Source organism: Bradysia coprophila, assembly GCF_014529535.1.
Source record: "Bradysia coprophila strain Holo2 chromosome X unlocalized genomic scaffold, BU_Bcop_v1 contig_173, whole genome shotgun sequence".
In the NCBI taxonomy this organism is placed as follows: domain Eukaryota; kingdom Metazoa; phylum Arthropoda; class Insecta; order Diptera; family Sciaridae; genus Bradysia; species Bradysia coprophila.
In genome coordinates this window covers 507,548-524,451 of record NW_023503302.1, presented here as the reverse complement: position 1 = coordinate 524,451, position 16,904 = coordinate 507,548, and the positions used below count along the sequence as shown (strand labels likewise).

The following is a 16,904-nucleotide window of genomic DNA, read 5'->3' as shown; positions in this document are numbered from 1 at the left end:
TTCAACACACATTCTACGATTCAAAAGTTCAATTTTTCTATACTTCTCAGAGAGAGGTATTTGCGGTACTATGTATTCTCGCAGAGCCGGAATAACCCATGGGCACAGTGGGCCCGGCCCAGGGCGCTGGGAAAATAGAGGCGCTGAGAAATTAAATTTTTTCGACAGTGTAGTCATTTCACGTTCAACATAAGTCATGCACAAATCAACGTCGATTAAAAAAAATTCGCGCTCGCTTCGCTTGCGTCTGTACATTAAATTCTTGGGGTAAATGTGAGCTACAAGAAATGCATATATACATCTAACTTGATATTTTTGAATAATACACGCACATCGACTAACCCAAGGCTATTCGTATTTGGTTATTTAAAGCGTTTTTATGATGGTCCTGCTTTAGAAAAGTTGAACTTTGAGGCTTCTGGCTGAAGACACTATAAATAATTTTCAATAACCATTCCATTGCTTCATTTTCGTCAGCCGCCGGTGATAGTCGGATGATGGAAAGCTTTTAGCTCATGAGGAATTTTTCGAAAATTTTGTAAATTCCTCATGAGCTGAAACCTGCTCATGATCGCCGGACAACGGGAGTTTGGAACAAATAAAGCAGCTGGAAAAGCTGCAGAACAAATCCGTTTCCGCCCATTGAAAATTGTTCATGGCATATATTCGCGATTTTTTTTTGTCGAAATCCAAGGCCAATTACCTAAATTTCAAGATCTAATACTTTCAGAGTGAAGACAAAGGATCATTCTAGAGTGCCCTAAACTTCAATACTTTTGGGATCCCGAGTCCTAGATCCTTGAAATTGCTTCAACGCAAGTCGTTTTTTCCGAATCATGACCTTACCCAACGCACTGCTCCTAGCATGAACATAAGAAATATTTGGAGGCTGATGAAGTCACAGTAGGCACTGCGTTTCTTTCGTGAAGATAGGTGACTTGTTTTAGTTGTGTGAGTTCAAACACACAATACAATCAATCTTAAGCGGTAGCTCTCATCACAAAAGCCTCCAAATTCGACGTTTGTCAAAGTAGTGTTCATGCTAGGAGCAGTGCGTTGCCTTACCAAGTAGAGTAAATCTCGCAATATAATGAAACTGTAACAGTATCACAAATATTGTGTCAAAAATTCACGTTTTTTTCTTGGTTTTTCCTCACAACGCGTTCATGTTCTAACGATCTTCCAAGGGAAGTGAAAAGTGAGAATAATGAGAGGACATTCGAGTGTAAATTGAAAGAACACCTGAATGAAACTATAGAATTGTGATGTAAATTTGAATTGTAGTGTTCATTTTTCAATGTCTGTGATTATGGAACTTTGTATTTGAAAATAGCTATTTGCTAAATAAATTTGTTTGATTTGATTTGTTCTTCAAGAAGAATTTCAAGAAAAAATTGTTTCGGATTCATTCTACAAACTTCAAACTTAAAATCCCGAAAAATACGAGCGAAACCTTTTTATAACTTTACTTGATTTTTGTTTGTGGGAAAGTTTTGCGAATTAATCACGAAAACTCTGGTTATATCATATATCTCTCATTCATATATGGTTATATGTTATCATAAGCTTGCCACCTCGCCTCGCTCGCCGTTTCTAACTACACATTACTTAGAAAATAATATTCTTGAGGAAATGTTGAAAACATTTTATTTGATTTGGTTGGCAATGTAGGAAGCAATTTCTTTAATAAATTTTTCATGCGGCGCTGCAAGGCTCGTTGCCCAGGGCGCTGTAAATGCTAAACCGGCCCTGTATTCTCGGACGCTCTCTCCGGCCGAAAATGGATTTTCATATATATTTTTCCGGCCGCGATCAAGTGTGCATGCCTTGTTGTTGCAATGGCTTGAGAGAGAGATTTCTATGTTAATGGTGTTGTGGTTTCGTCTCATTTCAGTTTACAAGCACAAAAATCGTCGTTTGTGACTCGTGATGAAAGCTGAATTTTTCGGTACGCGTCGTAAGCTTGTCCTACTCGGATGTGCTACTCCTTTCATCAATCGTAACAAAATATACTATTTTCGGTACTAGTCTAGCTTAGGACGTGTACCGAAAAATTTGGCCGCAAATGTGCTGCGAGAAGTACAGAAAAATTGAACTTTTCGATCGTAAAATGCGTGTCGAAATCTGTCAAATTTCAGTCTTCAAGCACAAAAAAATATTTCCGCCTCAGTTTCTTGTATAGTATTAGTACAGCATCAATGCAAAAATGTTTTCGTAGAACTGAGGACAAGTTAAAATATGAGAAACCTTCTAAGATTTGGGGCCATCGTAAGTATTGTAAGCTAGTAGGTCAGGTTACCTGTCTCAGGTAGTCGGTAATTTTCATATTTGTACAAAGTAGAGATAGCATGATTGATAAGACTATAATTGAGTTGTAATGTCTAATAAGACCCAGCAAACATGGACAAAATATCTCCGTACGAAATATCCTCGGAAAAATATCCCCGTACAGACAGAGGCCGGTAGAAATTATTCCTGTTTCCAAATGGTTTTCGTTTGGTTTATGTAACGTATGATGTGACAAATAGATAGATGATTCTAGTGCCAATTTGTGAAACTAAATGACACTCTTTGAAATTCAGTTCCTCCATTCAACAAAAGTGTGCGTCGTGGAATGTATCCGAATAGATTGAGTCTTAAAGATGATTTCTGAGAAGGTAATAATTGCATTGAAAAGGAATAAATGTATGAAGGCAATTTTAACATCATTACTTCCGGATATATAAGAGTGAACCCTATCAATTTATACGAATAGAAAATACTAAATCGACATAATAGTAGGTATTACACTGGTTGCATGTCTTTTAGAAAGTGGATTTTTTTTTTAACTGAACCGGCATTCAACACAACGGAAAACATCCTTCAAAATAATATTTATTTTTCTTTCTTCATATGTTCGACGTTTTTTTTTCTTTCTAAATCACTTTCATTCACATGACAATAAATTTTTTTTTCTTCTGTAGAATGCTTTCTTCCGTCTGCTCTTTTATAATATGATCTCAATCCCAAAAGGCTTTTTCTATCATGCGATACTATAAAGAAATAAATAGAAATAATAAATGTACCGGCATGTATATGAGCTCAGAGCTCTGACGAAACAGGAAGGAAGAAAGAAAACTGTTCGTTATTGAAAAATCCTAACAATATCTTAAAATTCCCCGAATAATTTATTTTAATTTACAATTCGACTGTATAAAATGTATATAAATGTAGGCCTGATGACAAATGGTAATCACATAATAAATTTATGTGTAGGAGGGATGACAGGCCATGTCTTTACATTATTGTTGTTTATAAATTTGCCTAAATGCTTAAAACATGATTTCCTTCGAAATAAGACACGCTCCAATGTCATTCGATATTTAAATGTCATTACAACGGGTAATGACAGAGCTTCCTTTGATATTGGATGGCATATTCTTGGATTTGTGAATATTCTTCAATTATACATATGAGCAATAGTTATTTATGCAACAAGTCAAAATGAGGTTTTTTTGTCACTAAATGTGATGATGAACATATGACACCGCTTTATGAAAGCGTAATGGTGTTGTGATGTGGAGAACTGCTGGCAATCTAGGAAGTTTTTGCTTGTGAATCGAGGATTTTTTAGCCCCGTACGAAGTAGAAAGGGGCTTATAGGATTACGATGCCGTGTGTAATTGATGGAATTCGAAGCAAACGGTAAGGGCAAAGTGTTTGCCAATGTTCATAGATGACGAATCTGCAATACAAATTTTGTCTGTCTGTCTCTCTGTCACGTCGATATCAAATCCGATTTCAAAAAAAAGATCCCTGAAAGGTGGTTGAAATAGTGAGGCTAAGTTCGAAGATGGGCGAATTTGCGTCGACCCGTCTTGAGCTAGGGCTCCATAAGTGTTTTCCGAAGATTACTCTGGCCATTTAAAGGCTACACGTGTAAGTGATACGTCAAATGAAAGGTATTTACAATTCCAATCGACAAAAAAAAGTTTATGAAAATTGGATGACCGACTCGTGAGTTAGACCCCTTGGTGTGAACTAGGTACAGGGCGACAAGCCGTTTTTGCTTGTAGGCTGGCCAAATTTGAACGGATTTAGATGGACCGTACTAACCGGGGAAAAAAAAGTTCATGAAATTCGGTTCACCGGAGCGTGAGCTAGGTCTTTTGGAGTGAGCTTTTATGTGGCTACTCGGCCGTACAGTGAAGGCGGTGTTTTTTTGTAAACTTTGACCGAAAAAAGCCGACGAAAGCTTCACATTTCGTCACTGAGTTGGGAAAAAGTACATTTTATGTTCAAACATTTTGAGACCTATTTCTTCATTGATTTTACAGTGTACTTTCTGTCATAGTTAAATTCATGCATCGTACCGTTTCGGCAGTGAAGGAAAACTCTCTCTTCAAAATAACCACATGAAAACATTTTGTGAAAATGTGAGACTTTGACATGAATTTTCTTCAGATATTTTTCAGTTGTCCCATTCATACAAATGAATGTGCTTATACTTGTTTATACAGGAAGGGGCAATAGAATTTTAGCCGATATTTCCTTCAGTTGAATCACTCAAACAAAGAAAACTGGCATGTTTATGTATATGGTTTACCACGCGCATGTGAGTACTGTTAAATCCATATAGACAATCATGCACAGTTTTGTATGTATGAGTGGACCAACTGATAAACAGCTGAAGCAAATTCTCATGTAAATTTCACTGACGTCCCTTGTTACACAAGAGAGAAAATATCTTTAATACAGACGCAAAAGTATCAAAATAATGTTCATTCACTACGCAAAAGGATCGCTAACCATCCATGAATTAGGGTCATCAGAAACACTTGAAAAGTGGAGCAATATTTTGACTCCAGCGTTACGAAATGTGAACAATACGAAGGGATGAGATCCTATGGTCTTGAAAAAGTGTTGGATTATTTTTGCAAAAGGATGACAATTCCGAGGAAGGGTAGATGGATAGATGACTGTCTGATCTGAATTGGCGTGACGTGAAACGTCCCCAATGTAGTAGCTGCTTCAAAATAATTAACAAATAATCGCTCAATAATCCCAACTAATTACAAATTATCCCAAAACGAATTTTCCTTTCGAAGACCTTTCTAACAGAATATGATGACATTTATGTTGTGGAGTTTGAGTTTGAAGGCAACACTATCAATGATAAATATTTTCAGCTACAAATCGAAAGTAAAATGCAACACGAGAATAGCACAAAGTAACGTTATTAAAGTACAAAGACCAAAGTTATTAAAGTACATAATTTATCAGGTTGCAAGTACCTCGCATGTATTGTAGAATGTTGGACGTTTCTATTTGTAAGTTATCAATAGTCTCCAAAAGTGGAAAAAAAACTTTTTAGAAGTTTCCGCCTCTGGCAAAGTCAGTTTCCATTTGCTTCATTTAAATTATATAAAGACCTCACTTTTAGGGTGATAAATGTTCAGGTAAATCGAAAATCATTAACCTCAAGCTTGAAACCGAAACTATTAACACAAGTGCAGAAGTTAGCATGGTTTGGTTAAAAACTTCTATTAACCATTCCGTCACAGCGTTTCAAATAACATAGCGTACGTGTGTTACCTGAACTATATATGTCTATAGTACAGAAATTGGAAATCTCTATTTTTACACAATCCATTAGAAGTTTCGATAACTTTGGCACACACGTATTTTCTCTGGTTAATTTATATAAACGGATGAGAATCGTATATTTCCGCTTGTTGAACTGAATAATAAGAAAAAAAAAACTTGATCCACTCATATACTAGTTATATGGTCGTATTGTTTCGTATTATTCATTTCATAATAAAATATGGAATTATATTTTGCCGACAAAATCGATTTTAAATATGTAGTTATGACTTAATACGGTAGAAGAAGAAAACTGAACGATTAACTCTATCGATTTCATAGACACTTTATTTTTACGCTCCTCGATCCAATATGTTAACATCATCATCATCATCATCATAATCACCATAAACGTTTCGCTTATACAAAGGATTCTTATTTTAATGGAACACGTGCTATATATTCGCTTTTAAAATAAGTTTTCGATTTATTTTTTATAATCTTCACACGGATCAACAACAGAAAAGCTGAATAAATTTGAAACATTTTGCCATTATTGGCAGCTATATCCAACTTAAAATATTTACTGTTGATGTCGGCGTATTTAGTGTAAAGTCCGGCTGTACAAAATAAGCCTTTAAAAGGTTGTTAACGAATTTGAAACGAGTCAATCCAATGCAACTTTGTCATTTTTTATTTAATTAAAAAAATGGCTTTGAAACGATTCACTAATTACCAAAAATGAAATTCATAATTCTATCGGATTGGATGGCAATAAAATTGAAACGAAAATCGAATCCTAAAATCACAGTACTGGTTTTTATAGCGTGCATACTAAGTATGACCTAAATGTTAGTAATATTTATCATGCTGCTACACACACAAAACAGAAAAAAAAACATTTATGTTTTTCGTGCAAGCAAGCAAGAGTATCATAGCCTAGCCGGTGGAAATATGTTTATGGAGGAAAGTGCAACAGCATACACCTCACCATAAACGTGCACAACTTTTTTTTTTAGTTTTCGATTGCAGTTTGATATTATTTTAGCATTTTCATAATATAAATATATTCCGAAAAGCATTTATTCACAGTCAGTCGTTTGAAGTGTTGGTTTGTGGATTCTTTAAGCTCTTCCTACTGAATTTGACAGTTTAGTAGAATTCCGCATCATAATCTCTTTTCGTTTTTTGTCGCACATTTTCACAAATCACAATTCAACGAATTCATAAACGTAATTTAAACTCGATGCGAAAAATTATTTACTCTGAAAGCAGCTTATGTTCAGGATTTTAATTGAGAAAGTTCTACTTTCACAATTACACCCGAAGAACAGGGAATACCGACATCATATTTTCCGAATTTTGTTGTGGTTTTTGTGTAATCCACATATTTTTCGGAGGAGAAAAAAATGAAATTTTTAATTTTCTGATTTTCTTTAATCATTAGATTTTTAATGGATACTCCCACACGGCTCGGTACGAAATGATGAGATGATCTAGACTTTCATTTGCAAATTGACGTCTTTCTTTTTTCAGATCATATTATCACAGGCAATTTTTCGACTGTTCCTTCACAATTGTTTTCATCTCTGACATCGAAAATTTTATATTTACCAAATCGTTCTTTCCATCTTCGAAATAAAATACTAGAGTAGGTAGACACGAGCGCAACGTGCCACGTAGATTAATTTTTTTGAGACATTTCAATTTTATGTATTTCATCAGCTGTGGTACAAACAAGAACTTCTTTAACTTCAACAAACTATTCGTTTTATTCGTTTTAACCTATCACAGACGGCAGGCATATTAATAGCTTTACTATCTGACCTATTACTTCATTTGATCGAAGATTTTCATAGATTGATTTCAGAAATCTTTTACTTCATTTGGTGTGAACATGCTTTTGGCTATATAAGACCGCATCAGTCAGAGCTTGTCGTTTATTATTGCTGTCGTTGTCGATAACAGATAACAAACATTTAATCGCTAATTCTTGTTCGTTATACAACAGACATAACATGTTAAAATTTGAGGTATAGTTTAATAGACTGTTCAAAGGGGAAAACGACCAGGGATAAATACTGTCTCAGGGTAAACGTAAATGTGTGAATGCTGTCGCTGCATAACTGCAGCTTTCCGTGTCGTTTCCCGGACGAATGTCCTTCGGAAAAAATATACAATCTCTACTTAGCTGCCCCTAAAAGTCTTTTTTAGCGTGTGAGAAGTTTCCAGACAGAGCCGAAGGCGACATATTAATAGCACATATTGCGCACCAAATTGCACAAAGTCGATTTGTGGCCCTAGTCTAATGCTACAAAAAATCCACTTGGTGCAATTCTTTAGCATCACTATTTTAATGACATCAAGGTATTTGATCGTAATTCGTTAATAATTATAAATTAAAATCCAACAGTATCGTTGATCAATTAAAATTGTAAGACGTAAAACAGTCGCATAGCGTTTGGATTTTGCAAGCTTCTAATTAAAATTAATAAGCATCCGCCGTAATGCTTTCAATTAAATATTGATGATACAAAACCTAGACACGCAATAAAAAATTTTGTCGCGGCTTTGCGAATATTAAAACCGATTTCGGTTCATTATTTTGCGCTACGGAAAATTTCGTTTAATATTTTATCGTGTTGTTAGTGGATGATAGAATAATACTGTTTCATGAGACAGTAATTATTGCAGCAGAAGACAATATGGTTCATTATGTTGTATGGCGTAAAACAGCACCATATTCCACATAAAGTTCGGGCAGAATATTATTTTTCAGAATCCATTATTATTTATTTAGTAATTACCGAAAGCAAACCTAATGATTCTTTGTATTATTATCCAGGTTTTCCCCTAATTACTAACATAAAACAAATGCCGTGGAAACGAATAGAAATAGTCTTAACATGTTTATTTTCTCTGAGGTTTTCTCATATATTTATTCCAAGTATTAATTAAATAACGATAATATAAATGTGAGCTATGTGGTTGTGTGTATGTATACGGATATCAATGTTTGATATTACTTGATTTTCCCTGCTGATTTTCCTTTTTCATTCAGCAGGGAAAAAAATCCGTTAATTGGTAAAATTTTTTCAATAAAATCATAAATTGAAATATAATATTGAATAGCCGTCAAAAACTTTTTCCCAGCGCTCACTGCAAGATAAAAGAGAATTTTCATTTTATGTGTCAGGGAAATAATTTTATCTTTCCTTAAGCTTCCACAGAGATTTCGTGGCATACCTGCGGGGGATATAACATTATTCCCCATTCGCTTTATCGACGTGTTTTTATTATTACGATTATCTCTACAGTTGGAGTGATTTTCGTGTCTATGTCTTAAAATACATTTTCATTTCATTGCTGTATTAAAATTTTGAAAATTAACTGACTTCCTGTTGATATATGTACATTGGTGGTGTGTCTTATCGAGATTTTATTTACAGTGTCAGACATTATTTGTACACATGTAAATATTGCTCCGGATGGGTGGTATATGATGAAAGAACACGGATCGTCCTGGATGTATTTTACGTGAGATTCGTATAAATACGTCACAGAGTTACTGATTTTAGTTTCAGTGTAGTCTAAAAATCTGAAAAAACAGTAGAGATGTCCTTTATGGATGTCTCTTTAACCCCTGGGATGATATAAAACTACAATAAACATAAAAGTGCAGAGATGACTCTCTATTCCACCTCCCCCCCCCCAGACACTTCGACATAAAAGCTAATATAGCGTGAATAGTGTCACACCCGTGCTCTATTCGGAAAACTTCAGGTGGATTTTCAATTTATTTCATTCCGTTCCAAATTTTCGGATAGTCCGAAATAGTTTTGATCCGGCCCGAACCGAATGTGTTTTCCCATTTATATATTGTGGTAGTCGACGTCCGACCTTATGGATCTGCTTGTCGGAGTTTAAACACTTTCAAAAAACTTCGTCCTGTACAATTCTACAAAAGAGTTCGCCAGATTTCAATCGAATCGCAGATTCTTCTACAATATTCTATACTTTCAATAAATTATATGGCATGCATGGCAGGTCTAAACTTTTTAATTGTACAAACAGATACAAGATGAACATATATTTGCTGATGTTGATTTTAATTTCCTATTCATTTTGTTGTATTTGTTGTACCATAAACATTTTATCATGATACATGGAAAATTTATCATAAACACATTTCAATGCGCCAGCCTAAAAGTTATTCAGCTATTTCAGTTTGTACGCAAAATTTTAGTATAGAGTATGCCTTCTTCAGTCATTCCATTTACTGCATATATATGCAGCGTTCGTTGCCTAGCGTGTAGACATTAATGGAATCTATACGGTTTTGTTGAATATTTCCTAACTTTAAATGAGGTCCAATCATCTGCCAAACAGTATAAAAACTTTATGCAATGAGATAACTAATGAGTATTGCGACAAAATAATATGTTCGAGTTAGGTTAGAAGTTGAAGATACTTTTTGAGGATATATACAAAAACAAAAGTATGTGAACAACTCAGTAGGGAGATTGCGATTTTCAATTATAATTATAAATTGACGTGAAACTTTAACTTACAAGTATATGTTTCGTACAAACTGTATGGATTGCATCTTACAATGCTAAATTTTTACGTCAACTGATAATAATAATAATCGCAATTTCCCTAACATCGTAGTGGTTAACTCATCCTTTACTCGATCTAGTTGCCAGTGCGCGGGTATAAACTAACAACCGCGATCGATTGTCAGATTTGTGGTATGTAAGAAATATTGTTGGGAGACTCCGGCATTGTAACTCCTACTTGCTTCGCTCCTAGCACATCGGAGCTTGAACTGGGTTTAAAGCACAGTCACCACTGAAAACTGTAAACAGGACTTGAAACAATAGGATCTCAAAACCATTATCAGTGAAACTACATTATAAATGGGTTGAAATGGGAAATTCATCTGAAAGACATCAGCAGTTCCATAACTGGTCAGATGGGGCAAAAGACTGACCTGCAAGAAAATTGAGCTCAAAATGAAATTTTCCTCATTGTTTGGTAAATAGTAAATTTATGTCTATGTCAATGGGTCTGAAAATTGACCATTTACCACATATAGGCACAATACATTTTTTTTTTAGAATGTAGTGTGGACTGGAGTCACTCTCGAGTAAAAACGTGTGGACATGATATGGTATTCTTAACACATCTTCAGTAGAATTTGGGGTGAAAATGACTCAAAAAATCTTTTATTGACTTGAAATTTTATATGGACGAGGTAAATCAATATAAATACATAGTTTGAATGGGCGAATTGTGCTACTTCATTTCATTTATCTCCAAAAATAATTTTCTTTTTACAAATGAACCGCATAGTTCTAGTATGTTAAACAATTCTCAGGAGCTACATACAAAATACAAAATAAAGTATTTTCTTTGTAGAGACCTAAAGTTGACTATGTACTTATTATTGGAATGATCCCAAGTGTATCCTACAGTTATGTGAAGGAAATAGAAGGAAATAATTTTTCAAGCGAATTCATTTACTATATATTTAGATAACTAACAGAGATTCCACCAGTACAGTCAACTTTTAGATTCACCTTATACACGTTGCAAAACATATATGTCTCAAGGAATGTCAGAAATGTCTTTGTCCATCGGTTTCATATACAATACAATTTTCAAAACTAAAAAAAGTAGCAAAAAATACACCAACTCACCTGCAATAGATTCCAATCATTACTATACATGGGACATAAAAACTGATGCAACTTGAAACAACAGCATACGTTGGTGTCAAATCAAGCGCACACGTGGGATACTTTTTGCCATTGTCTTCGTATATTAATGGTGATTCCGGACGATGAAGTCCAAACGATATTGGAACGAATGAAACCAGACCAGCTAGTAACCAAATCGTGACTATTGTACCTACAGCAACACGTCTGGTTACCCACCGCCCGTATCTGAAATATATATACAAGAAGAATACATATACACTTTTGCTGATTGCTTAAACTTGAGTTGTTTGTATTTGTGTTCAACTTTTGATATAATTTTGGCTGACTTTAACTGAAGTGAATGGCAGAAGCACTATATAGAACAAACATTTTTAGCTCCTTAGAAATGAGGACATTTGTTATCGTAATATACTCACTCCTGCAGCTGAAATAAAAGCTGTTATTAAGTATTGTAAGTAACTATGTCTTTAATCTCATTAAACGATTAAAGTCAGTACAAAGTAGCAATCTGTTGAAAAGAAAATTTGCTAAAAAAAAAAATAGAAGAAAATAGAAGATACAACGGAGAAAATATAAAATGTAAGAATTGAATGTGAAAGTAAAATTATTTCCATTTTTCCTTTAAGGATTATAAAGAAATAGATTGAGATATTTTTCCCATTTTGCACAATTTCTTTTATCCGCGATTAAAATTGTAAGCCATGGCATGGCCCAACAGAATGGTACTGTAAACAAATGTTATAAAAACTGTTTCGAAACATTGCGGATAAGACCGGATAAGGCATACATAGCCTCGTATAATTTCCGTTGAGAAAAGTACTAGAGTTCATTTTCTCTGTGTTCCAGGTTTGTAAAACATCCGGTATACAGCTGAATGACTCAATTTTCAAATAGTAGATAGATCAATCTCTCTGAGAATTGGAAATAGGGACGCAGAGTGTTAGTTATTACCCATGAAATTGAACTTCTGACCAAAACAAATAGGTGACATTTTGTCGATCTCAATAGGTGTCTTTTGATGTTTGAATCCAATATGACATAGTTTATGGACAAAGAAATTCTACAGAATTTTCTAACAATTTTATGACGACAAATTCTGAGTTGATCATGAAGCTTACCAAAAATATGTTTTTCTTCAAGTTGATGAATCTATATAAGAGAATTCATTTTGAATCAATTCTTTCTTCCATTAACAAAGGATTTTCCACGTTTATCTGACCCTCGCTTATAGTAATGAAAAGTTTTGTTTTCTAGAAAAGAACCAGACAAACTCTTTGAATTGTCTCACAGGCAACTTAGAAAAACTCAAAAAGCGCTTCACCTTTCTAAATACTGCCACCATCGTTTTTCTTCAATACTTTCTTCTTCATAAATACGTGATGCCTGTTCTAACATAAGAAAGTCGTTTCCTCTACCCTTCCTTTTAGCTCCTCATGTATACAATGCAATGACTATAAACAAACCCAGAATGCATGAAATACAAGAGACTACACTATACTATAAAGACAAAATCATATTATCGAAAGAAAAATTTCAGACAAGAAGTGCTTTTGCATTTATTTATTATTTGGTTTTTATGCATTCAACCCCATGATGCATTTTTATATTTTTCAATGTTTCTCACGGAGAAACGAAAATAAAGATTTAGTCTGACATATTTCTTAGGGAATAGAAGTGGTATTCACCGTAAAATTGACTTTGTCAGAATGATGGAGCATACGAGGTGCAACGAGTGTGGAAGGTATTTCTCTTTGCATATTATAATGCACGTACGAAATAACATGCACCCAATTTTGTATGAATGTAAAAAATTCGAACTAGAAATCAATGAAACTTTTTCGTACCTATATTTAGATGTCTACGTCGGTAACAAAACACCAACCTAAAATGTTTCTTATGTCACATTCACACGTTCAAATGCTTCACATAATTTTTATTAATCCCAAATGACCGCATATATACATTTCACTTGAAACGTATTTCTTTCGTCAGAATATATTACGAATTTAAGACCATCTACTGTGACAAGAAAAAAAAACGTTTTGATAAAAATTAAGCTTTGATTATGTTTCTCTTGAAAGCTTCTACATTATTGAATTCTGAGAAATATGTTAGTTTTACGAACAGTTAATTATGCAATAGTTTGAATTATAAATGGAATGAATAAACTAGTCATGACAACCATCACTACTAGTTTGGAGTGGAGTTAATGGTAGCGACAATTAATACAATTGTAATGAATAGCATGCAATGACACAAGTTGTATAAAACTACCATCCTATTTACGGGTATTAATATGACAACATTATTTACTCACAACATTTTCTAAAATTGACTTAAATATTCTGACTTATCCTACTCTCACGATTTTCATGAATTCGGCATACACACACGAGTCTTTTATACTGAAGACTTTATAGTGCAACTTTTTTTTTATCTCGAATTTAGTTGGTAAATCGGTTATTCGTGTAGGAAAATATATTTGCTATCGAGTCAAAGGGAAATGATTTTAGAACGAAAGCTTGAATGTTGTTTATTCAGATGCAGTTGCTGCATTTACATTTAAAGTTTACTTGTCGAGTTCACCTTTGTGACTCGGGTAAATATAATAAAACTACTTTTATGCAACATCGTTGTGAAAAATGAATTTTATTTTCGATAAAAAGCTCAATATTTACTTTTCGACATGAGGCCTGTGCCCTTAGCTCAGTATGTGTATATGTATATAACCATTATCCACTTAAGGAGTGTCGACTAACATCGTACAACATGGAATAGAATTATTAGTGTGTATGAACTTTCAATTTGGTAAATTGAAAAGATTTGTCAAACATAGATGTATATATACTGTATACTGTATGCACAACACATACAAGAATGGCGAACAAAAAGTCTATAGAATATTCATACTCCTTCAGGCAGTTTCATCCCTAATGCGATGGATTAAATATTATACAGAAATGGTGATATTTACACTTTTTACCATACGTTTCACATAAATGTATACCAAAATTGTTGGGATTAGCCTACAGCTACAGTAACAAATCCAAATACCTGTATGAGACATTTTTATATATTATATTCGAATGCTTGATTTTTCTTCCCCTATAAATAAATTGAAATTTGAATTTATTTATATTTTATATTCGTAACTGTGCACCCAAACATAAATAATAAAGAAATTGGTGAATCCTATATATTATCAAATATAAATTCGAAATTTGTAGTAGGATTGAACATAAACATTTATGGAACATTATTCATGCGGCGAAATTTTATTTTTGCTGTTGGGGGGAAAGATGTTTAGATTGATGCATTTTCAGATAAAATTTTCCAATTTTATTATGGAGAATTGAGAGTTTGCCGGTGTTATAACTTAATTTAAATGTAAATTAGCTAAGCCTTAATCGGTCCGCATGTCTTTACATTGTAGAGTCATTTAAACTGAGGTTTATTTTTTTTTTGCATTTCAAATATCTTTTGTATTTTCGGTTAATGGCAATGAAAAATTGAATACAAAATTCCCCGTGTCTTTGCTTTACCCCGCCTTTCTCTAAAATGTTACTCAGTAGTCTATATTCTTATAATAAATCTGTGAATCTGAACCAGCGCTCGGGGAGCTTCTGGGTTATATATTAGATTAGACTAGTTATATATTAGATTAGATTAGTTATATTTATCCTCTACTATAACCTCCGATATTACTTCAAGGGAATTTCCCGATGTTAATAGAGAAGTAGTTGAGAGAGTAGAAAGTGGTTCGCTACAATCTATCGCTACAATATTTTTTTTAATACAAGATAACAATAGCTAGAGCTCATCGTTCTTGTCGTCACTGTCGATTGCAGATGACTAGCCTTACGATGTATGATAATGCACTATTGTAAATGCTGAATTGCTTGTTAAATTTATTGAAATGTTTCACTCAAAGCGATTTTTCTTCTGCGCCGCATGTTCAAAGTTCAACAAAAGGATTTTCCTTAATTTCCGTTTCTGTTTCATTTTGTGTTTCATGGAAACAAGATCTATCTTCGCAATGTCGAATGCTCGATTATGGTTTCAAAAAATGAAAGAAAATGTTTCAAAAATCCTAAATGTCTTCAAACATTTTCTAAAAATTCAGCAGAAAGTGTATGGACTGTAAGGTATATTTTCGTGTAGTTTTGTGATTTATGTTGAACCTCTTGATTTTATGGAGCAAGCAACATTATAAGGATTGAACCGTTGGATACGTGATGAAAATTTGTAATTACTTAATGTGAATGCACTTAGTCATATCGATTCAAACAATGAAAGTTACCGTCTCCGTCCATACGTCGACAGGTGCACCGAATTAAACTTTCAGTCGCTGGTAAGAAGGCGGGCAAACGCTGCAGTATGCTTTGAACACGATGTGTTAACCGGAAGAGTCAGCTACCAAGCCATTCGTGACAGAATTACCTTAAATGATGGATCAAGAACACTAAGGAACTCGTTTGAACTCGAATTGATGCTCACAGACGAGAATATCTGACTTATTCGCCGTTCAACTTTTCCTGTCGTTTTTTTAACTTGGCAGCGATTCACTCAGACCTAACTCTACCATCGCGAGAATTTCGCCGACGATTCGACGTTTGGAACATTTGCTCCCTGCTAGTATTGATGAATATGTACTGATCGTTTCGAGATTTCGTTTTTGTTTTATTTTGTTTTGATTTTGATTTTTTTTTTTTTTTTTTTTTTTTTATTTTAAGATAAGCGAAAAAAAGACTGCTCAAATTGAACAGCCAGTAAAAAATCGATCTTTTCAAAAACAGAAATTACAATAAATAAAAATCGTCCACTCTGTTTCTTCCCAACGTTCCAAGAATGCATGCTGCGTTTCCCCTTTGAATAGCAATTGAAATTCTTTGCAACAAGTAGTCTGTTGAACGCTTTTCCCCTGATGCTTTTTTCATCAATGATCCTAATTTCATGACAAATTTCTTTGTTTTTTTGATTTTGATGTTTTCTATCTTTTTTTTACGATCTAGACGATGCCATTTGGCTATTATTGTGAAGATTTTCTTTGAAATTTAGATGGTGCCACCCTTGGCTTTTTTGTGATATCTTTGTGATAACTTTTTGTTCCTCCGCTAGCTTGCTGGAGGTTTGTGCTTTTACTTGCCTTTGACGTTATCTTTTTTTTACATTTAATTATTTTGTATTTGAATAATGTCGGCTAGAGAATAGTAGACATCAATAAAAGCTGTACCCAATTAATTATTCAATCTTTTTATACTTCCTTTGAATATCGTATTTTTTTAAACTGATTAATGCAAAATCTTTTACTTCATAAGTCTTAACATTAATTTAAAATACTGCATAAGCCAGACTGTATCGTTTGTTTGGTCCTCATTGTTGATAACCGATGAACCGTCTTCACGTCTGTCTCGTTTTAGCTTGGAAAAACCAAGCCAGATCTCAATATATTAGCGGACTGACTCTCAAGCAGCGCTTATTATTCGATTTTTTTTTTCTCGAAAAATCTAAAGAATTTTAAGAACTTTTGGAATTTTTTAACATTTTTTTTGAATTTTAAGAATATTTTTGAATTTTAAGAATATTTTTGTGTTTAAGAATTTCAGATTTTTTTTT

General features: G+C 33.7%; 1 protein-coding gene and 1 long non-coding RNA gene across 2 annotated transcripts in view; one reads left to right on the top strand and one right to left on the bottom strand.

Annotated features, from left to right (window-relative positions):
- LOC119068044 (dopamine receptor 1) overlaps nucleotides 1–16,904 on the bottom strand; it is a 131,975-nt gene that overhangs the window by 5,897 nt on the left and 109,174 nt on the right. The window contains exon 5 of the mRNA XM_037171410.1: nucleotides 11,268–11,513. Within this exon, the coding sequence (XP_037027305.1) occupies nucleotides 11,268–11,513 (246 nt within the window). The remainder of the gene's footprint in view (nucleotides 1–11,267; nucleotides 11,514–16,904) is intronic.
- Nucleotides 1,648–16,256, top strand: LOC119068045. The gene is made up of 3 exons (XR_005086085.1): nucleotides 1,648–1,658; nucleotides 4,955–4,960; nucleotides 16,022–16,256. It is a non-coding gene; the product is annotated as an uncharacterized LOC119068045 (long non-coding RNA).